Below are 22923 nucleotides of genomic sequence, written 5' to 3'. Positions count from 1 at the left end.
TAACAAAAGTAATTATAATAAAACAAATCAAAACTAAATATTAGTTGAACAAGTTACAAATAATTTTATCAAAACAAATAATTACAACTCTTCTTCGTCTTCATTCTCGTCTTCACCCTCGTCTTCGTTATCGGAAGAAACCCCGTCCTCCGCCTCCTCATCATGAATATGACGCTCTATTGGTATTTCGTCTTCAAAGTTCGCCTTGTGTTGTACACGATCCACCGCATCCAAATGGTCCTTTAGGCAAATGCAAACCTCTAGAGACTCGGGAGTTAGTTTTGTTCTTCGCATAGATAACACCCTCCCACTAAGAGAAAAAACCGATTCGGAAGCAACCGTTGAGGCTTGTACGGCAAGCAAATCACGAGCCATGGCGGATAGAATGGGAAATTCGTTTTGTTTACCTTTCCACCAAGCCAACAAATCAATATTGCGAATTTCGTCGACCGTTGCGCCCTCAACATAGTTTGCTCCACTATATCGACCAAGTTCGCTACTTGGTGTGTTTCCTCTTTGCCTCTTAGATGCCGATTCACGAATCCCATTCATCAAGTTTATAAGTGGGTCATTGCACGGCCTACTAGTTGTTGTTTTTTTCACAAAAGACGATCTCGTGCTTGGACCATACATTTGAAAATAATGGTCATAAAGGTCTTGAAGGTTTTTGTTGAACTTGTCCTTCGCTTCCGTCGACAACTTCGGGTCAATCTCGTGCATACCTAAGTTGTCGAATATTTCCTCAATCGTTGTTTCAACCCCATTAACATTCCAATAGGGGTTTAATGCGGCGGCACAAGTAAAGACCGGCGGTATGTTATCAAAATATTTTATGAACTTTTCTTTCATCACCGCAACAATATTTTCGAAGAGTTTGTTCTTCTCCGCAAAGCTTTTAAAAACACAAGACGTATAGTACAATTCTTGCAAAACCCAACAACTAGTAGGGTAATAGACTCCCGATAATTTTGTTGTTGACTTTTTGAACACGTCAAGATACTCCAACAAATAACCGACTTGGACCCAAACACTTTCCGGAAACATATCGGCCTCGCGTTCTTCAACAAGATTGTTATGAAAAGCTTGTAAAGTTTGGCGTTGGGCAAAAGCACACTTTAACATATGACAAGTTGAGTTCCAACGGGTTGGAACGTCCCAATTCGGCCCCAAATACTTTCTTTCAACCGACTTGCAATAGTTCTTATATTCAAGATGTCTTCTTTTACCACTTTTGAAGGCATCTTGTAACATAAGTCTAAAGTATTTTAAATCATCACAAATGTTTTCATTGTCAAGACCTATTTGAACAACCAAGTTGATGATATGTGCAACACATCGGACATGAAAAAAATCCCCGAAACAAGGTGGTGAATATTTAATGATAAATTTTTCAGCCGCCTTAGTATTGTTTGAAGCGTTGTCAAACGAAATCGAAAATATTTTATTTCTCAAGTTGTAAGTCGTTATAACTTCATCAAGTAATTCAAACAATTTTTCGGCGGTACGTGGGAACGGGAAGTTTTCAAAAGCGATGGTGCGTTTCATCAATTGCCATGTCACCGGATCAACCCAATGAGCGGTGACACATATGTATGATTCGGGCAACCCGTGTGGTGCCGACCAAACATCGGTAGTTAAACTAACCATGGCTTCTAAAGAATGAAAAGACTCGATTAACTCTTTTTTAGCACACTCCCACAACCTGATACAATGACGTCTTAAGGTAGTACGACTTACATGTGTGTATCTCGGTTGTAGAGTTTCGCGAATCAACGACATCAACTCCGGGTCATCAAAGTGGTTAAACGGCAAACCTCGTTGAATAACGAACTTTGCCATTCTATTTTGAACTTGAGTCGTGTTGTAACGAAATAGTGTACCATATTTACCCAAGTCAATTTGATCAGTCGTGCCAATCCCTTTCAACGCCTTGCAATATGGCTTCTCGATGTGCTTTCTCAAAGTAGAGTTGGAATCGTGCTTTAATATTGAACCACATAGTTTGCAACGAGCCTTTTGATAACCTTCGTCATCCACAATCAAATCCCAATTCTTCCATATGTCTTGGTTGCGGTTATGGTTGACTACCGTAACAACCCTTGGGTCCTCCGTAACAGGAACGGGGGCAACAAAAGCACTCTTCTTAGCCTTCTTGTTAGTTTTTTTGATGGGTGCCATAATAATATTTAGTTGGATGGTCGGGTAAAGGAACGGGTTTGCTAAAGGAGTAGTATTTTAGTTTGTTTTTGAGTTTGGTGGTAAAACAAGTGGCGGAAACAAGTTATATATAGGTTTGGGCATCAAAAACCGGTTCCAACGGCTATATTACCGTTGGAACCGGTTCCAACGGATCTGTTGTCTCAAAAACCGGTTCCAACGGCTATATTACCGTTGGAACCGCTAATTGGTGTCTAAAAAACCGGTTCCAACGGCTATATTACCGTTGGAACCGGTTCCAACGGCTAGTTTGACTTTTGTTTGACCCTTCAAAAAAAAAACCCGTCGGAACCGGTTTTTCCAGGTACGAACCGAACCGGTTCCAATTAAGAACCGGGTAGGAACCGGGTTGGAACTGCAACTGACATACAAATAGGAGAACCGGGTACGATTTTCGGGTACAAAAATACCCAAACCGGGTATTGTACCAACCGGGTTGGAACTGGAACCGGTTCCGGTTCGGTTCCACCAGCTAGGTTCCGGAACCGGTTTTTTTGTGCACGTCTACTTGAACACCACATGTTAACCCATTTATCTAGACGAGTTAAAACACTTAAACGGGTTGGTGGGTCGATCTGTTTAGTTAAAACCGGTAAAGCAAGTCCATTGGACACGATCCAGTTAATTAAACATGTCATCCATAACATGACCCGTTTGCTATGACAACAGACAATCCAAAACATGTTTTGTTTGTTCAGTAGATGGCATGGAACCATTGACATGTTTGGTTGGTCTTGATGATTGATGATTGTTTGTGATAGCTCAACCGGGAGAACTCAATCCAAAAGACTAATCTGTTATGATAAACCTCGCATTTGATGTACATACAACTATTGTGAGACAAGTCTCATATCTTACAATGGTTTTATTTTATAACAATGTTGCATGGGTGTGGAACCGTGGATAACTTGGCTTCGATTGACAAAGCAAAATGAAACAAGATAAAACTAGAAACTACAACATAAGGTCTTATCCTTGGTTCTATTTAGAAAACATAGTTATTGGCTGGATCTTGGTATTTGTTTGTTAGATCCATTTAATTTCAAAATCGGAGTGGTCATTTTATCTTTTAAAGAGTGATATACATGACTAAAGCAGTTGAACCAAAGCAATATGGCTAGTGTGGTCGGTTTCATACGTTAACACTCGACTAATTGTTTCAAACAACGTAGTATGAGGTCTGGCTTACGGTTTGCAAGTAAAAAAGACGTAAGTTTCAAGCTCGTGCCACTGATGCCGTTTTATTTTATGTTTTAATAAATACACTTAAAATGTTTAATCTGCTTAGTTATTTTTATGATTTTAAAAAAAATTAGTTCGTTTAATTATCGAATTATTTAGTTATTTACATATTTTAAACCGTTTAAAAATAAATAAATAAAATTTTAAAGCAATTATCATTCATCGTAAATTACAATTTGATTGCCAGTTGAGCAATGCTCAAATACGATTTTAACCGGGTATTACTGCAATGATAGCGGATTTTCCCCAAAACCGAATATGGTTGGCTTGGGCTACCCAACACTATCTGCGATCGGAAACGTATTAGGTCGCTTTTTATTATTGGTTTACCTCGGTACCTAGAGTCTATTCGTGGGTCGTTAAACAAAATCAAATCATTTTGCGTCTTGCCAACCGGGTCAACCCGATGACAATTCCGGGTCTTGGTTAGGGAGAATTACTTTATTAGGGTTTCGGAGCAAAGTGGTGTGAAATCAATATCAATGGAAGATCTTGTGGAGGAGCTAACCAACGTTGAATTAGAGCTTCAAGACGTTCAAGGTTATCTCTATTTTTAATATACCTTTCATCTTACAATCATATATATATATATATAATATACCAGAATATTTGATATGTGAGTGTGATCGATTTCGAATTGAACAAAAATTAACTTATGGTTATGCTGCATTTTATTTTTAATTATACACGAACTGTTAGGTTATATTTACTTGATAGAATGAATCTCAAATGAAGCTCGCTTAGTTATCGAGCCCGAGCTTTAGCTTGCTTAGGCTCGTTGAGCCTTAACAACCCTTGTGTGTTTTGAAGTTTTACGTCTTTTGGACTTCTATGTATTAATTTTACGCTGCACAGCCGAGACTTGGCTCGTGTAAGGGCCCTACACGAGCTCGACCCGAGCTTAGGCTTGTTTAAAGTTTTTCTCAAAATATATAAGAATAATTAAAAACGTATATAGATAATTAACAGGCGATCAACAAGCCAAGCCCGAGCTTTAGAGAAAGTGCTCGAAACGAGCCGAGCTTGAGCCTAGTTGAGCTTGGGCTTGGCTCGTCTCGTTTACACCCCTAGTTTTTTGTGTAACTGTGTGTCTGAAATCTGAATTTGATTCAAACCCTAATTTGACACTGTCTGGGTGAGTTTTTCAATTGGGATGTGTGAGTGTTGCCATAATCTTATGGAAATAATATGTTCCAGATGAAATAAAGAGATTGCTTGATAAGCAAGAGAGGTTATACGAGAAACAGTCAGAACTCAAGGCAGTTTTAGAAACTTATCAAGGATCGGAAAAACCTGAAAAAGATAATGCAGCCCCTCAAACCGAGAACTGGTCAGGGTCTTTTGAATGGGACAATGAAGCCGATGACATTAGGTTTAATATTTTTGGCATCCCAACTTACCGTGCAAATCAGCGAGAGGTTGGTCTTATCATTTTCACACACTAATAATTTTAAACCACACAAATTTACAACTTTATGAGTTAATGTATGCAATACTTGCTTGCCAGATTATTAATGCAATCATGAGTAAAAGAGACGTGCTTGTGATAATGGCTGCTGGTGGAGGCAAAAGTCTATGCTATCAACTTCCAGCTGTTTTAAATAACGGAATTGCTCTTGTCATCAGTCCTTTGCTTTCACTTATTCAAGATCAGGTATTTTTTTTGTTAATATCATTTAGTAATAAGTAATAACTATTCAAAACAACATTATATCAAAAAAACTTATGTTTTAGGTCATGGGGTTGACTGCATTAGGGATCCCAGCATCTATGTTAACCTCAACCACCGACAAAGAAAATGAAAAGTTTGTTTACAAAGCTCTTGAAAAAGGTGAAGGGGACCTTAAAATATTATATGTTACACCAGAAAAGGTTTCTAAAAGCAAGAGATTTGTGTCCAAACTTGAAAAGTGCCATCATGCTGGTCGTCTTTCATTGATTTCAATTGATGTAAGTTCAACATTTTTATAGTTTCTAAACCAAATTGAGATCGAATATGATTAGAGGTTTGGTAATTTGCAGGAAGCACATTGTTGTAGTCAGTGGGGCCATGACTTCCGTCCAGACTACAAGAATCTTGGTATATTGAAGACTCAGTTTCCCAATGTTCCTGTTATTGCTTTGACTGTATGTCTTTTTTTCACTTCTATATTGTTTTCTGTCCGGTTTTACTTTCATGTGAAGTTACTTTGCAATAAATGAGGTTTAATTTTAATATAAGTATGTTTTTTTTATTCAGGCAACTGCTACAAAGAAGGTCCAGTTAGATCTTATGGAGATGCTAAACATTCCAAAATGCATAAAATTTGTTAGCACAGTGAACAGACCAAATCTTTTTTACATGGTAAAACTATTACTAGTAGATCATGGATTTCAGTAGTCTTTTTAACATCCTGAGAGATTGAACTGTATTGCTGGCGTGGCAGGTGCGGGAGAAATCATCTGTTGCAAAAGTGGTTATTGATGACATTGCTGACTTCATACAAAGTTCATATACCAACAATGAATCTGGAATTGTTTATTGCTTCTCCCGTAAGGAATGTGAGCAGGTATGTGTGGTGCTCAAATATATTAAATAAATTTGTTGCCACACTCATCTTATTATGCATATGTATTATATTTATTATATTCTTCATGCTCAAGAACTATAGGTTGCAAAGGAATTGCGTGAGAGAGGAGTTTCAGCAGACTATTATCATGCAGATATGGATGTAAACGCCCGTGAAAAAGTTCATATGCGGTAACTATAGTTACAGACCTTCTTTATTTGAATATGTATTTATGCCATATATATAAATAATAAAATAAAAAACTTATGATTTTACAACAGGTGGAGCAATAGCAAGTTGCAGGTCATTGTCGGGACGGTATGTTTGACAAAGTTATTGTTAAATCTATGCTATAAACTTATAATACCCGTTAATCAATTTAGATACGATTTTATGACAGGTGGCGTTTGGCATGGGAATTAATAAACCAGATGGTTAGTATTCATCAGTATATTTTGTTTGTATGATATATTTTATCTTACACCTTAATTTGCTATAGTCAGGTTTGTCATACATCACAGCATAGGTAAATCGATGGAGACTTACTATCAGGTTTGCACCCTCCAAAAATGCTTATTCCTAGCATGCAATTTTTTGGATGTAACTTTTTTTTATTTCAGGAAAGCGGTCGAGCAGGTCGGGACGGGCTTCCTTCTGAATGTCTACTGTTCTTTAGGCCCGCTGATGTGCCTAGACAGGTATGAGGACAGCACTACAGCTGGCAATATGGGCTGGTTAATGGGTCCTAATTGTTGGATACTTGGATGTCATTGTTTTGCATATGTTTGTTCATATAAATAATACCTTGCAATCACACTCTCTGTTATAGAGCTCCATGGTCTTCTATGAGAATTCTGGTCTGCAAAATCTGTATGACATGGTGCGGTATTGTCAGGTATTGTTATTTATTTGATACTTATTTCCCAAAAACCTGCAAATGTACATAATGATTAATGATTGCTCAAGCTATCTTACAAATTACTGTTTATACAAGTGCAGTCTAAAAGAGAATGTCGCCGAAGTGCTTTCTTTAAACATTTTGCTGAGCCGCTACAAGACTGCAATGGTATTTTATTTTGTTATAATTTATGCATATTGAAATATCCATTTTTATATCACACTTTATTTTACCCTGTTGCAGGAATGTGTGATAATTGTGCCTTTTCATGTGAGGTCAAGGAAATTGATGCGTCTGGTATGCATCCTTATATAAACTATAACTTGTGAATCAATGAAATTACCCATTTTGCCACCTGTTGGTAAAATGATGCACTTGGTGTGGATTGCATTGCAGGTCATGCTAGAGCTCTTGTAACTTTGCTGCAAGAAATCCAAGAAATGGATCAAAGAGCCACAATGTTACAACTAGTGGACAAGTTCAAAGTTAAAAACAAGGAAGTAGGTATGTTACGCCAATCTCCAATTCTCCGTACTTCTTTTTGTGGGCCCCATGGAACACGTTTGTCATAGCGGGCCCATCGAGAGCCGAGGCTGGGCCCACCCTATGAAACAATTTCTGATAAAAGTATGTTTTACTTCTTATTGTATGGTTTAGGGTTTGAGCTGAAGAAGGATGAATTAGAGCATCTTGTGATTCAACTCATTCTCCACCGAGTGTTGGTAATGATAACGGTCTTTATATTATCACATGCTATTTCTAATAAAAGTAAATTACCTACTATACCTGCTTTCTTTGCTCTCATATCATAATTTCTCAAAAATAAAAATGCAATTTTATATAAATAATACTCTTTTAGTTATACAATCTTTTGCATGCAGAAAGAAGAATTTTCTCATACCGCATATGCAACTAATGCTTATGTAACACTCGGACCGCTTTCGAAGCATGTTTTACATGGTATGCCACTTGGTTTTCTTTTCATTATTATCATATTGTTTTATTATCCAAGGATGGTTCTTCGGACGAATATATCACATTTGTTTTTCCAAATTGTTTATTATATTATGATGTCACACAGGGAAAAAGAACATTACTCTTGAGGTTACCAGTGGACAGAAAAATATTACTAAATCATCCAAACGCAGCAGACACTCGGGATTAGAAGTGAAACTCGATAATTTAAGGAAAGAACTTTCTTCCACACATGGAGGAATATTCCCTCATTCTATTCTGTCTACTCAGCAGATCAGCATGTTAAGCTCTCAAAAACCAGAATCAACCGAACAAGTACTATCACGGGCTTCCTTTTAGCTGTTTAATCTTACCAAATATATTAAATTAGAAGAATTAAGATTTGATCACGGGTCCCATTTGTTACTTGCAGTTGGAGAAGATAATCGGTAAATTGAAGACACAGAAATATGGAGAGAGGATTCTTGAAGTAATTGGAAAGCATGAGTCTGATGATGAACAATGTGATGATTCAGCAGATGAAGAACAAGAAAAAAGTGTAAATAGAAATGCAAGGAAGCCGAGAAATAAGAAGGTGGTTGTCATTGCTGATAGCAGTGAAGATGATAGCTGAAAATGGTTTATGATATGGTAAGAGTTTGAACCGGTAAACTGATCATCAGTTTAGTTTTGTGGTCGTTCTTTCGCTTTTCAAACAATGACTCAAAAAGCTTTTGGCTTAGAAACCTCGTTTTTTAATGGATTGTTTTGAGAGTATGTATGGGACTATGAAATTAGTTACAAGTAGACAACCTTTTTATTCAGATAACACAAATGATGATTGATTTTATGTCTAATGGATTTAGATTTGCTATAATAATGTAAAGTAGATTCTTGGAACACTATTCAATCAATCGATTCAAATGGGGATTTTGATAGATCAACGAGTTACATCTGAAGGGTAGTGATGCGATTTGTGTTGGGTGGGGGGGGTTGTCAGAATTTTGATTTGTTAAGAGGGCAGAGATTTTGATGTGATTTTGTAAGAGGACATAGAAGAATAACCACATTTATTTTTTGGGGCTCGGTTTTGTCAAGGAAAAACACTACTACTACCAGTCTACCACTAACCATTGTTGGCGCGAATTTGGTAGGCAGTGGGCAGCAAAACTAAAGTTGTGAGATCAAAGAAATGGGACTGGGTTTGGGGGATTTTAAGTACGAAAATTCTAGAGACACCGGGGGTTTTGCTAAAAAAAAACCCTCTATATGTCGCGCATAGATATCTTTTTTTTTTGTTATGCTAAACGTGACCCCCACCCCCCTACTTGTCATATCCTCTCATCTGAACTTACAATTTTTTTAACAATTTTATTTAACATGTTACTTCCCTTTAACACTATTTCTATTATAAAATATTAATTATCACATAACATTATATAAATTTATTATCAATTCATAAAATTTGTGTAGTTTATTATGTAAATACACTATTTCTTTTTTGTTTTTTTTAACTAACAAACAATATGAAATTTGTATTAGACAAAAATTCAAAGTGTTCTAAAATGACCATAATTCTATGCCCTAGTTAATGTTTTATTTACACATACATTGAAGGCCACGAAACCATATTTATAAGTTTTATTATCTACCATGTTCTTAATAAAAGTATATGTCGTTTACACATATAGTATTATTGTATTTAATGCTATCTTATTTAAAAGTTTTTGAGAGTTCAACTTATTTTATATACTACATGATTAATAGAAAAAAGCAAAAAAAAATCTTGTACCTTGAAGCTCTCTTTATACTCTGTGCTTTTTCAGTATTTTGTTTGTAGCAAAACTACATGAACCAATAAAGGAAAGCAAAAAAGAATATGTTACATTGCAACTCAATTCATATATTTTAATATGTATGAACCAATAATAAGATGACAAAAAGAATCAATGACTATTTGAAGAAAGTAAATCATGCTAATTAATAAGCCTCACTTAATTAGTATAGGAAAAAAAAGGTACATTTGTTATTTGTTTAAAAAAGAACATGTGTTAATATTGGTTTGCTATTTGTTATCCTCGTGATCTGATCATTACATTTGGTAACATGACATTGTTTTGGAGTGCAATGACATCAAATTTGTTAAACCAATCGTGTAATGTTATCAACAAGAAATTTAAGGTTAAAAATATAGATTTGTCATTATGACATTAAACTACCGGACCACATGTATAAAACTAGGGTTTTATGATTTGTATAATAATTGTAACATACAAAAAGCAACATTCACTGTTTTGAAAAAAACATATCTTGTATGTTTAAAAAGTTGTAAGTACTAAAAATTTGTTTAACCATATTGTCGTCTTCGCAGCATCGCACGAGTTTACCACTAGTAATATTTAAACGTATACAATCGGTTAGGCATAAAAAATGGTAGAATGTTTTAAATCCGTTAAGATGGTGGTTCCACCAATGTGTACTACATTTAGTTTTAACCATCAATAAGATTCATTTGACTACAATTTTATTTTATAATCAAAACGTCAAGACTCCAAAAGTCCATTCCTAAACCCGACCCGTCACATCCACTCCCGGATCCCTAAACGACGTCGTGGTGGCTGTAACAACAAGTTATAAAGTAAGAGATCTCAGTCATCATCATCATCATCATCATCATCATAATATTATTATTAACCCGAAACCCCCATTCGTTTTCTTCTTCTTCTTCACCGTATAACACACCTCCGCCACGTCACCACGCTGATAACCGTCAATTGAATCGAATGCTTCACACTTATTATTATTAGGTCTCTCAATTCCATTCACGAAAAAAACCCTAAGGTACGTTCAATTTGTCTTTTTTCTCTATATTATTATTATTATAACTGCTAACGATTCAATCATTATAATAATAACAAAATTCTTAATACTTATTCAATAATGTTGTGTTTTGTTAGTGTTATAATTCGATTGGAAAGTGTTTTTTTATTATTATTTAGGTTGAGGTGTTGATTTATTTTTTTTATATATATAATTTTTGGCTGGTGTAGGATTGTGTGTTGGTGAGAGGAATGAAATCATTTGACAGGATTGTGAAGGATTATTAGAATGAGAAATGTTGTGAGTGGTATAGTTAATAACAGATATGGCACAGCAGCAGCAATCTTCTCGCCTCCAACGGTTACTCACTTTACTCGAGAGTATCCTTTTCATGCAATCTTTCTTTTCTAGGCTTGTTGTTATTATTGTTATACTAAATGTTTTTTTTTGTGAGAAAATGGATGATTTTTTAGCAACAAGTTTATAGTTTGGTTTCGTAACCGATTTTCCTATGAATTGATTATAAAAAGTGGATTAGGTGCCATGCATGTATGACTAAATGATGCAATATGGGAGTTTAGTTGAAATATTATTAATATTTATAGTTTTAGATGGATTTAGAGTGGTGAAACTATCTGATGCAGTGGATTGACATAATTTATGGTTGGAACTTGTGAATGTCACCTTATGTTAAGAGTTGGGATAATATTAGCTTGAAATAAGGTAGAATGAAAAATGTGTGCTTTTTCATGTTCGTGTTGGTTGCTTGTATTTCTTGACCGTTGTTAAGCTGGCTCGACACAAGCCACACGATTCACTGCAGCTCGCCAGATAGGGGAGATTGCAAAATTACATCCTCAGGATTTAAGCTCTTTGCTACGTAAGGTATGCGCTACTGTGTTGATTTATTTTAGTATTTTTTTTAGTTTGGGACATATTATGGCGGTTGTGCGTTCAAATTGATTTGATTATTTCTCAATACATTTTTCAGGTATCACGATATCTTCGTAACAAAAATTGGGATACCAGAGTTGCAGCGGCTCATGCCATTGGAGCAATTGCTGGATGTTTCAAGCATTCTTCTATGACTGATCTTTTTAATCTTGTTGAGACAAAGATGAAGGAGGCTTGCATAAACTGTTCTGTTGAAGAGGTTATTTTTTGGTCAACATCTTCCCCCAAAATAAGTGCAAGCACTTCATTCCAGAGGTTTTCTTGGTCTCTTACGAACTCCCATTTTTTGCTCTGTTTCAGCTATCGATCTGACATTTTATATTCACAGCTTTGAACTCACTAAAGTGTTGAGACATGGGGCTCTTTTGGCTTCTGGAGGACAGGTACTATTTTTTTTAACTTTTAACTTAAAGTCTTGTTGATATAGTTAATCTTGATATTATTGATTATTCTGTTTTAGGAGTATGAACTTGCAAGTGATTCTGGCAGAAACACAAAAGAAAGACTAGCCAAACAAAGGCAAAACCTAAATCGGCGGTTGGGTGAGTTGTGAATTTGCTATTACCTCTGGTTATAATTGCATCGTGAAATAATTTCTCTATTGAATTGCTTTAAACTCGTATGTCTGATTGATTGTGTGCAGGTTTGGATATGTGTGAGCCGTTTACGGATGATATGATTGGAGACGAAGATCTCGTGGCGCCTAAACCTAATCCTGCTGGAAGCAGTGTACCATCTCATTTTCACCTACAAAGACAGGGGCGTAATGTCCAGCAGTTTGTTGTAGATGTGATTCCTGGTTACAGATCAAGAGGGACAAGTGCTCGTACAAGAAATTATGATAAACGTAAAGCTAAAAGTAGTTCCAAAGACCAAACAAACACTCAGGAATTAATTTCCCCCAAAGGCATGACTTCAGATTTACCAACTGCTAATTCGGTAATGAAACTTAGTGTTTCCTTTTTGTTGTTTATATTATTTATGGCAAGTTATGAACTTTATATTAATATATAACAATGCAGCTGTTTCATGATGCTGCTATTCCTGATGAAGACACCTTGGACCATGAAAAAGATGGAACTTGGCCTTTTCATAATATTGTTGAACAACTCATTCATGATATCTTTGATCCAGTTTGGGAGGTCCGGCATGGAAGTGTCATGGCTTTAAGGGAAATCTTGACACATCAAGGTGGCTGTGCTGGGGTTCTAGTGTCAGACAACACCTCTGAAAGCATAATACTAACCGAAACAGATGATAAAATGAAAAATGATATGAAGAGAGAACGGGAAATTGATTTGAATATGCAAATAGGGACAGATGAAACTGAGCCAGATCTTAAAAAACTGAAATCTGAAGATGCATCATATGACCCGATGCGTATAGCGGTATCCACTAGCACGGATGCCACCTATGATGCAAATAAATTGGTTGTGGATATCAAAAGCGACCAGTCTGTTAGACAGGCAAATGGTGAAGCAGTTGTGACTTCTGTTAAAGTTGAGCCTCAATCTATGGACATTGTATGTCATCTGCCTACTGAAGCTGCTACTGATGTGTCACAAGAAGCAAATAATTGTGATAATAAAAGTTTGGTGGAGAAAGTTGATATACTCGACGATCTTCCTCAAAATAGTGCGTTGGGCAATTTGATTAAGCGGGCTAGAAGCTCTTCGGTAAAAAACTCAGAACTTCTTCAGGATTGTGGGATTCTGTTCTTGTGTGTGCTCTCATTAGATCGGTAGATAAGTTACCTCTTAACTTTGTGAAGAATCCTTTCCTATGAATAATTTTTTTAAAGCAATTAAAATCTGTTTGCAGTTTTGGGGACTACGTGTCTGATCAAGTTGTTGCACCAGTGCGTGAAACATGTGCACAGGCATTAGGAGCAGCTCTTAAGTACATGTCTCCTTTGCTAGTTCACGAGACATTAAATGTGCTGCTGAAAATGCAGGTAAATATCATGTTTGGGACTAGTGTCAATAATTTTAATGGGTGGCCGTATTTTAAACGTTTTGTTGCTAATTTTGTGTAATAATATCTTATTGGTTTATGCTGTTGATTTCTCTTGCTAATTATTCCAGCGTAGACCAGAATGGGAAATTCGCCATGGCAGTCTTTTGGGTATCAAATATTTGGTTGCCGTGCGTCAGGTAAATATCGTGTTTGTGACTTGTGTTAAGTTATGTTATTTTCTAGATTTTGCTAAGCTAGTACGATGATTATCTTAAACAGGAGATGCTTCCTGATTTACTTGGTCGAGTTCTTCCTGCTTGTAAAGCTGGCCTTGAAGATCCTGATGATGATGTAAGAGCAGTTGCAGCAGAGGCCTTGATTCCAACTGCATCTGCCATTGTTTCACTTAGTGGAGAAATGTTGCATTCTATTGTGATGCTACTATGGGATATCTTGCTTGATTTGGATGATTTGAGCCCATCCACTAGCAGGTAGGCAGTGCGTGTTTTTTAACCTTTTTAAGAATTCTGGTTTTGTTTTGAATTGAGTGTTCTAAAGAGCATTTGTGTTATTACATTACAGCGTGATGAATCTATTGGCCGAAATATATTCTCAGGAGGAGATGATTTCTAGAATGTTTTCAGCCCAAGGAAAACAAGGATTTGATCTGAATGAGATTGTTTCCACTGATGATCTTGCACGCACAGTTAATTCTCAAGATAATCCCTACATGCTGCCAACATTAGCTCCAAGATTGTGGCCGTTTATGAGGCATAGTATCACATCTGTCCGTTATTCAGCCATTCGCACACTGGTAACCTAATTATCTCATTTTGTTCATGTTATATTGTTCAAAATGCTTATAAATAATTAAATATATTGCATTATATGCACAGGAGTGTCTGCTTGAAGCTGAACACAGAAGGAGTTTATCTGAATCTTCTAGCTTATTTTGGCCTTCATTTATACTAGTTGATACCCTTGGAATTGTGTTCCAGAATTTACTGCTTGAATCAAATCAAGAGATTTTACAGTGCTCCGAGAGGGTCTGGAGGCTGCTTCTTGAGGTGATTAATTCAACATTGATGCATAATTTCAATTCAAAACTGTAACTTTTCTGTTATTATAGTTAACATTTGTTTGAACTGATGGCAGTGTCCAGTGGGAGACTTAGAATCTGCTGCCAAGTCATACATGGCATCTTGGATAGAGCTTGTAACTACTCCGTACGGGTCACCATTGGATGCTTCAAAAATGTTTTGGCCTCTTGCACTACCACGAAAAAGTCAACTTAAAGCTGCAGCCAAAATGAGAGCTGTGAAGCTTGAAAACGGTCTTTATCCCAATGTGGTCTCAGATACTACAGAAGCTAGTTTTTCTCATGATAGAAATGGAGATTCTTCAATGAATTCTGTTAAGTTAATAGTAGGTGCAGATAGTGAAATGTCGGTTACAAATACTCGAATAGTTACTTCAACAGCATTGGGAGTTTTAGCATCCAAGTTGCATGAGGTTTCTGATCAGTATGTTTTTGATCCCTTATGGAAAGCTATTACATCTTTATCTGGAGTTCAAAGACAGGTATGCTCTTTTCCATATGGGTCAAAACGGGGGGGTTTTGAGTTTGCTTTCAGGATCTTTTTATAAACTTCTGTTACTGTTGTCGTTAGGTGGCTTCATTGGTTCTGATTTCTTGGTTTAAAGAGATGAAAAACAAAGGCCTTTCTGGAATCAAAGGACTCACGTCTAGCAACTATGAAACCCTGAAGAACTGGTTGTTGGAGTTGCTAACGTGCACAGATCCTGCATTTCCTACAAAAATTTCCCGTCTTCCTTACTCTGAACTTTCTAGAACCTATGATAAGATGCAAAATGAGGCTTCTCAACTCGTTAATGTTCTTGAATCATGTGGCGTGCACATGCCCATGGATGTGGAGAATTTGACTCCTGATGATGCAATGACATTTATATCAAAATTACAACTCCCAAGTAATGATGCTGGTGCTGGTGAAGATTCGGTTGGTAGGAACAGTTTTGATGAAGTAGAGTCTATAAAGCAGAGACTTTTAACCACTTCAGGGTACCTCAAATGTGTTCAGGTTTGTTCCATGTGTATTGCATTTTATTTGGTTGTAGGGCTTATTATCCTTATAAGTATTCTCTCACATTTTTTAAATTTACAGAGCAATTTGCATGTTACTGTATCAGCCTTAGTTGCTGCAGCAGTCGTTTGGATGTCTGAGCTTCCTGCAAAGCTTAATCCAATAATATTACCCTTAATGGCTTCAATCAAGAGAGAACAGGTATTTTTACACACACACACACACATCTCTATTTACATACATACACACTCAATTTTAGTTATAAGATGCATGCAACTTTCTTTTTAACTTTATGCTTCATTTAAAAGGAGGAAGTACTGCAAGATATGACAGCTGAGGCTCTTGCAGAGCTTATATATCATTGTGTGAATCGTAAGCCTGGTCCTAATGACAAATTAATTAAAAACCTTTGTGGATTAATATGCATGGATCCTTCTGATACCCCTCAAGCTGGAGTATTGAACTCAATAGAGATTATTGAAGAACAAGATCTCCTTCCATTTGGGAGCAATTCCACAAATAAAACTAAACCTAAAGTGCATATGCTTGGTAACGAAGACAGATCAAAAGTTGAGGGCTTTATTTGCAGACGAGGATCAGAATTTACTTTAAAACATTTATGCCATAAATTCGGTCCTGCATTGTTTGAAAAGCTTCCAAAGCTATGGGATTGCCTTACTGAAGTTCTAAAGCCAGTGGCATCAGGAGACGAAGGGCATATTAGTCAAATTACAGATTCTGTTAAAGACCCTCAAGTTTTGATAAATAACATACAAGTGGTTCGTTCTATTGGTTCTTTACTAGACGAGACTTTAAGGCCCCAACTGATGACACTTCTTCCCTGCATTTTTAACTGTGTTCGCCATTCTCATGTGGCTGTTAGATTAGCTGCCTCAAGGTGTATAACAGCAATGGCAAAGTCAATGACGGTCAGCATTATGGGACCCATAATTGAAAATGCCATTCCAATGTTGGGTGATATGACATCTGTCAATGCTAGACAAGGAGCTGGGATGTTAATGAGTCTGCTGGTTCAGGGGCTCGGTACTGATTTGGTCCCATATGCAAGGTTGTTAGTTGTTCCACTTTTGAGGTGTATGAGTGATTGTGATCATTCTGTTAGACGGAGTGTGACTCATAGCTTTGCTGCACTTGTACCTCTTTTGCCCCTGGCCTGTGGGGTTTCTCCTCCTCCGGGTTTAAGTGAAAGTCTGTCCAAAAGTAGTGATGATGCAGAGTTCTTGGAGCAACTTGTTGATAATTCACATATTGATGATTATAAGGTCCCAACTGAGTTGAAAGTGACCCTTAGAAGGTAATGATTCAAAATTACACATTTTCAGTTATGTTGATTTGTTTATACATTTAGATATAGCAAAAATGGGAGCAAGCTGGCCAACAGGTTGTGCTGACTGACCATTTGTTATGAATAGTAAATATTAATACAAAAATTATATTATTAAAGAGAGGATGTTTTCTTTTAAATAACATGACGAGGACAATACAAGTTTTTGAGTTTTTACCCTGTTTAACCCAATAAGTCTCATTTCATTTTAGCTATCTGTTTTGTTCTGTTACCAAAAGTCCAATCCAAATTGACCATTCTAGTATAACTGGTTGTGTTTGCCACCTTAACACCTTTAATATCACACCAATATCTGTTTTAGGGGTTGCATGTGTTGGTTTTGGGCTCAAATCGAACCAAAAATTGAAAACTTGGTTTTTAGGTTTTTGAGAACCTTTTGGTTTTTTCAGTTTTTACATTGGGTTCGGTTTTTGGTTTCTTCAATTTTATCGTTTGGGCTTGAAAATTTTGGGCCTTTTTTTAGTTGATGATTAATTGATTTGTACACATTTGGTCTTAAACTTTTGTGCTACTCCAGTTCTTATTTTTTATATATATATTACTTCGATTGTTTTTTTTCCGGTTTCATGCACATCCCTAATTTGTGCACATAAATACAAGTCAATTCAAATACAACCAAGGGGCTGTTTGGTAGCCTCTTAATGATTCCTTTAAGAGGCTACCCCTGAATCGGTCAAAGGTAGAGTGTGTTTGGCTCACTTAAAAGACACCTCCTAATGGTTCATGGAGCCTCTTAATGGGTAAGTTTCGAAAACATGCTGACCGATTCAGAAGCTACCTCTTAATCTGTCAGGCCTTAATGGCAATCAGTCAGGCTTCTTAATGGTTCAGTACGATATTGCCAAACAGCCCCTAAGCTTGTTAGAGTTTTTGATGATAATTTATTATATTTTCTTGGTGGTTGTACTTTGTTAACAGTTAAATCATCATATGTTTTGTTAAATTGATTTTAGCCCTTTAATATTTCTTTGAACTAATACATCTTTTGCCTTCACCCCATTTCATGCATTTATGGTGTGAATATGTATAAATATCTTTTCTACCTCTAAATGAGTCTTTTTTGTGTATAGGTACCAGCAGGAGGGTATAAACTGGTTAGCCTTTTTAAAACGCTTTAACCTTCACGGAATTTTATGTGATGATATGGGCCTTGGTAAAACCCTACAAGCATCAGCAATTGTGGCATCTGACATTGTAGAGCGCCAGGCTTCAAATACAGTTGAAAATCCTCCATCACTAATTATTTGCCCATCAACTCTAGTTGGACATTGGGTATATGAGATAGAAAAGTTCATTGATGCATCTGTTATAACCACATTGCAATATGTTGGTTCTTCACAAGAACGTGTTACACTCCGCTCACAGTTTCCCAAATATAATGTTATTGTAACATCTTATGATGTGATTCGTAAAGATATCGAGCATTTGAGACAGATGTTTTGGAACTATTGTATTTTGGATGAAGGGCATATCATTAAGAATGCAAAATCTAAAATCACGGGTGCTGTAAAACAGTTGAAGGCCCAGCATCGGCTCATACTAAGTGGAACGCCGATTCAGGTTCTTTTTGTTATTTCAAGTGTTTTTGAGTATTAATTGAATGTTGTGTTTAACTGTAGACTTGGTTATGCAGAATAACGTCTTGGAATTATGGTCTCTGTTTGACTTTTTGATGCCTGGATTTCTTGGAACTGAGAGACAGGTCTGTCTTAAATATTAGTGTATTCTAAATATGTTATGGTAACTTATTTTTTTTATTCCTTATTTTAGTTTCAAGCAACTTATGGGAAACCACTAGTTGCGGCTCGTGATTCTAAATGTTCAGCAAAGGATGCTGAAGCCGGTATACTTGCCATGGAAGCACTGCACAAACAGGTTTTCTTTTTCTTTCATGTTATCAGAGTAAATTAAACTTTTTGTTCTTTCTGTATCTGACAATTTATTTTGTTTAGGTCATGCCTTTTCTTCTACGTCGCACGAAAGATGAGGTTTTGACAGATTTGCCAGAGAAAATAATACAAGATAGATACTGTGACTTGGGTCCGGTTCAGTTAAAACTTTATGAACAATTTTCTGGCTCACATGTGAAAAATGAAATTTCAAATATGGTACAATCAAATGAAGTAGAATCAGGTGAAGGTGAAGGAAAAGATGCATCCAAAACATCTTCTCATGTTTTCCAGGTAACTGGAAGGGTGGGTTTGTTATTTCCTTTCTCCAATTTCTGAAAAAAAAAAACTCCTGATGATATAAAATATCACCTTCAAATTGCAGGCCCTTCAGTTTTTACTAAAACTCTGCAGTCATCCTTTGCTTGTTCTCGGTGGCAAAATTCAAGATTCACTTCCCCGGCTTTTGCCCGATATTTTTGCAGCAAATTCTGACATCAGTTCAGAACTACATAAACTTCATCACTCTCCAAAGTTGGTTGCTCTTCAGGAAATTTTGGAAGAGTGTGGGATAGGTGTTGAGGGCCCTGGTTCTGATGGTTCTGTTAGTGTTGGGCAGCATAGGGTTTTGATATTTGCACAACATAAGGTATGCTTATAGTTTTGTAGAAGTCTATTATGTTTTTTTTTAAAACTACATAATGCAAATTTAATATACTTTGTAGGCCTTGCTGGACATTATAGAGAAAGACTTGTTTCGCGTCCATATGAAAAAGTGAGTCTTTACAAAAATTATATTATTTCAATGATAATCTGTATACTTTGGTAAAAATAACTTTTAGGTTCTAACTTTTATGCCAAAATCCCCCTCTCCTTATTTTGCATTTATTGGTTTTTGAACCCTAATAATTTGTGAACCATGCAAACAGTGTTACATACTTGCGGTTGGATGGTTCAGTTGAACCTGAAAAGCGGTTTGACATTGTTAAATTTATATTATTTCAATGATAATCTGTATACTTTGGTAAAAATAACTTTTAGGTTCTAACTTTTATGCCAAAATCCCACTCTCCTTATTTTGCATTTATTGGTTTTTGAACCCTAATAATTTGTGAACCATGCAAACAGTGTTACATACTTGCGGTTGGATGGTTCAGTTGAACCTGAAAAGCGGTTTGACATTGTTAAATCTTTCAATTCAGACCCCACTATTGATGTTTTGCTCCTGACAACACATGGTAAGTTGTGATCTTTGTATAATTATATTGCTTAAACAATATGATTGTTTATCATTTAATTTTGTGTTTGGCAGTTGGTGGTCTGGGTTTGAATTTAACCTCAGCTGATACACTAGTTTTCATGGAGCATGATTGGAATCCAATGCGCGACCTCCAGGTACATATGATGCTCTAACTTTGATGTGGTATGGGGTTTCTTGTGAAATTACCTTTTTACCCTTTTCATTTTGTACTCTAGGCAATGGATAGAGCACACAGGTTGGGTCAACGGAAGGTCGTTAATGTCCATCGTCTCATAATGAGAGGAACTTTGGAAGAGAAAGTGATGAGCCTCCAAAAATTCAAAGTTTCAGTTGCTAATGCAGTCATTAATGCAGAAAATGCCAGTCTCAAAACAATGAACACAGATCAGTTACTTGATCTATTTACTCCAGCAGACACTAAAAAGGTAAAAACTTAAACATACTCTTGTCATGTTTTTAGTCAAATGACTATTTTACCCATATCACAATGATATATGGTTTTCCAGGGTGCATCCACTTCAAAGAGCTCTGAAAACACTGATGGATTAACAAAGGTGCCAGGTGGCGGTAAAGGGCTAAAAGCCGTTCTTGGTGGGCTGGAGGAGCTTTGGGATCAATCACAGTACAACGAAGAATATAATTTGAGTCAGTTTTTAGCCAAGTTGAATGGTTGAAGGGTAAATGGGAAAATTTTAAAATACGTGAGCTTGTATTTGGAACATGTCGAAAGCACAGCAGCCTTTGTACAGTATACATTTTTTGAGCTAGAGCTCGTGATTTTGACAAAGTTTTCGGTAGTTGTTTGAATTTCCTTTTTTGCCCTTGGCCCGTTTATTTAGCATTTTGTTTGGTATAGAGTAACTGAAGGAAGGAAGCAGATGCTGATGATATTTATTGCAAGTCAACTTCTGTTACAATAACTGATGTTTATGTTTTGTAGCGGATTCTTGTTACATACATTTTATGTATTTGCCATGCTTTATGGCCTCATTGCACGGACCTTTTGTTTCTTTAGCTCTGATTGAGTTTTGTGCCAGGAAGAACATATGATGCTTAATATTCTTGCAACTTCTTCACACAATGAATTTTATAGTGTAATCTAGTTTACTTTAGTATAAACAGAAAGATTATGGTATTAACTGACTCACAGAACTCAATCTTTGTAAATGGTTGCTATCGATAGAACATTTAATCTTTGGATTCAATAAATGGTGGCTATTGAGAATGCTCTTCGTATTAGCATTGCTGCTTCGGATTCCAAATCCTTGTATAACGGAAACTCTGTGACGTCACACCTTATAGTGATGGTGGATAGGTGATGGTGAATTAGTGATGATGGAAGAGAGGGTTTTGAGACAATTATCGTGCTAATATATTCACAAAACTCAATACTTCTCAATGATAACAAATATACATTTAACTCCTGTCAAATTACTACAAAGTGGCAAACTCTATAATTACAAGAGTGGGGAGAGTATTGTTGATGCTAATATTATATACTAAATTTTTATAGCATTTAAAAAAAAAACTTACATTTCTTAATATAGAAATTACGATAGAAATCTTACATTTCTTGATATAAAAAACTTACATTTCCTAATGTAAAAGTCACTTAGCATGTGTTTTATGAGATTTGTTGACATTAAGGTGGTGCTTGTTTTTTTCCAAAAGAGCTTCCTGATTTTTTCTGCCTGCGTCGCGCAGACATTACCATCTGCAGAGTGTTTTTTATCCGAAGACGTTTCATTAAAAAACATTTGTGCGCCCACTTCCTAGTGCAGACATGGTCCAACCACTTCTGACATCTTCTAAAACCTCTTTTAACACATTCTCATCAGATTTCTCTCAAACTCAGCCACCTCCACCACCATACCAGCCACACCTCCACCACCATACCGGCCGCATCCACCACTATACCAGCCTCCGCCGCCAGTGCCAACCTACCCTGCGCCGCCACCACCATACCCCCCACCGCCGCCGTACCTGTCGCCACCACCATACCATCTCCATCTATCTTGGTATGTTTATTTCTTCACCATTATTGTAATTGTTATGTTATTAGTAGTTTGTAGTTTTTTGTTAATTGTTAAAGTTTTTTGTTAGATTGTTATTTGTTTGTAGAAAGTTTATGTTTGATGAATATTGTTATTAGTTTGTTGTTAAATAAAGTTTATAGAAAGTTTAGGTTTGATAAATTGTTGTTTTAAATTTCAGTTTAGAGACGTTAAAAAACAAACAATTTTCTTATTGCAGACTGCAGATATTTGGTCCACCTCTTCTGCTACAGATGTGTGCAGATGTGGGCCGCAAACTGTAGATATTTTACCTCTAAAAAACAAACAACACCTAACATATATATAATTTTTCTTTTTATTGTTATATCTAACAGATTTAATAAATAGTAATGTACGACCGACATATATGACATATTTAATTGAACACGTTAACTCGTAACATGTCTAATTAAACATGTTGAGCCACTAACTCAATGTCTAAAGATATTATGCGTTTATATATATGTGCATGTTTTGTTGGTATACGTCTGTAGGACAACCAACGTTAAGTTATACTCCCATATATGACAACCAAAGTTATAATATACACAGTATCTTTATTCAGAACTTCCAAAATAACAAAACAAACTCTTTTATAAATAAACGTGTTTCGTGACATTGTCTCTCTCTCTCAAACCTAACAAAACGACCATCTCTTAAT

General features: G+C 36.2%; 2 protein-coding genes and 1 long non-coding RNA gene across 5 annotated transcripts; 2 read left to right on the top strand and 1 right to left on the bottom strand.

Annotated features, from left to right (window-relative positions):
* Positions 1-3929: 3929 nt before the first annotated feature.
* Positions 3930-8773, top strand: LOC143635243 (ATP-dependent DNA helicase Q-like 2). Of its 2 annotated transcripts, XM_077103119.1 has the most exons (20): positions 3930-3999; positions 4657-4877; positions 4967-5113; positions 5194-5409; positions 5482-5586; positions 5699-5803; positions 5886-6008; positions 6111-6199; positions 6290-6326; positions 6409-6442; positions 6508-6560; positions 6629-6706; positions 6838-6903; positions 7008-7074; positions 7150-7203; positions 7303-7410; positions 7564-7628; positions 7788-7866; positions 7988-8196; positions 8294-8773. In XM_077103119.1, the coding sequence occupies exons 1-20, from the start codon at positions 3942-3944 to the stop codon at positions 8492-8494; spliced, it is 2115 nt and encodes a 704-aa protein (XP_076959234.1). In that variant the 5' UTR covers positions 3930-3941; the 3' UTR covers positions 8495-8773. The 2 variants fall into 2 exon arrangements, with proteins under 2 accessions (XP_076959234.1, XP_076959233.1); XM_077103118.1 differs by having other exon boundaries at positions 3936-3999; positions 7008-7203.
* On the bottom strand, positions 5946-6412 carry LOC143635244 (uncharacterized). The gene is made up of 3 exons (XR_013154016.1): positions 6288-6412; positions 6106-6203; positions 5946-6020 (listed from the first exon to the last, which is right to left on the bottom strand). It is a non-coding gene; the product is annotated as an uncharacterized LOC143635244 (long non-coding RNA).
* A 2116-nt stretch (positions 8774-10889) lies between the features above and the next one.
* LOC143635242 (TATA-binding protein-associated factor BTAF1-like) lies at positions 10890-21222 on the top strand. Of its 2 annotated transcripts, none has more exons than XM_077103117.1 (26): positions 10890-11060; positions 11471-11565; positions 11672-11889; positions 11963-12017; positions 12095-12176; positions 12278-12573; positions 12657-13375; positions 13456-13588; positions 13719-13787; positions 13870-14081; positions 14173-14404; positions 14487-14657; positions 14746-15171; positions 15261-15689; positions 15774-15893; positions 16001-17007; positions 18129-18618; positions 18692-18760; positions 18829-18933; positions 19011-19241; positions 19333-19596; positions 19673-19722; positions 20076-20185; positions 20260-20342; positions 20424-20633; positions 20715-21222. In XM_077103117.1, the coding sequence occupies exons 1-26, from the start codon at positions 11006-11008 to the stop codon at positions 20880-20882; spliced, it is 6099 nt and encodes a 2032-aa protein (XP_076959232.1). In that variant the 5' UTR covers positions 10890-11005; the 3' UTR covers positions 20883-21222. The 2 variants fall into 2 exon arrangements, with proteins under 2 accessions (XP_076959232.1, XP_076959231.1); XM_077103116.1 differs by having other exon boundaries at positions 11672-11898.
* Positions 21223-22923: the final 1701 nt, after the last annotated feature.

The sequence above is a fragment of the Bidens hawaiensis genome, unplaced genomic scaffold, assembly GCF_021521415.1.
Source record: "Bidens hawaiensis isolate Kalapana, Puna unplaced genomic scaffold, B.hawaiensis_p1.1 tig00007413_1, whole genome shotgun sequence".
NCBI classification, from domain to species: domain Eukaryota; kingdom Viridiplantae; phylum Streptophyta; class Magnoliopsida; order Asterales; family Asteraceae; genus Bidens; species Bidens hawaiensis.
The sequence above is the reverse complement of the archived record's forward strand: the minus strand, read 5'-3'. Positions and strand labels throughout refer to the sequence as shown.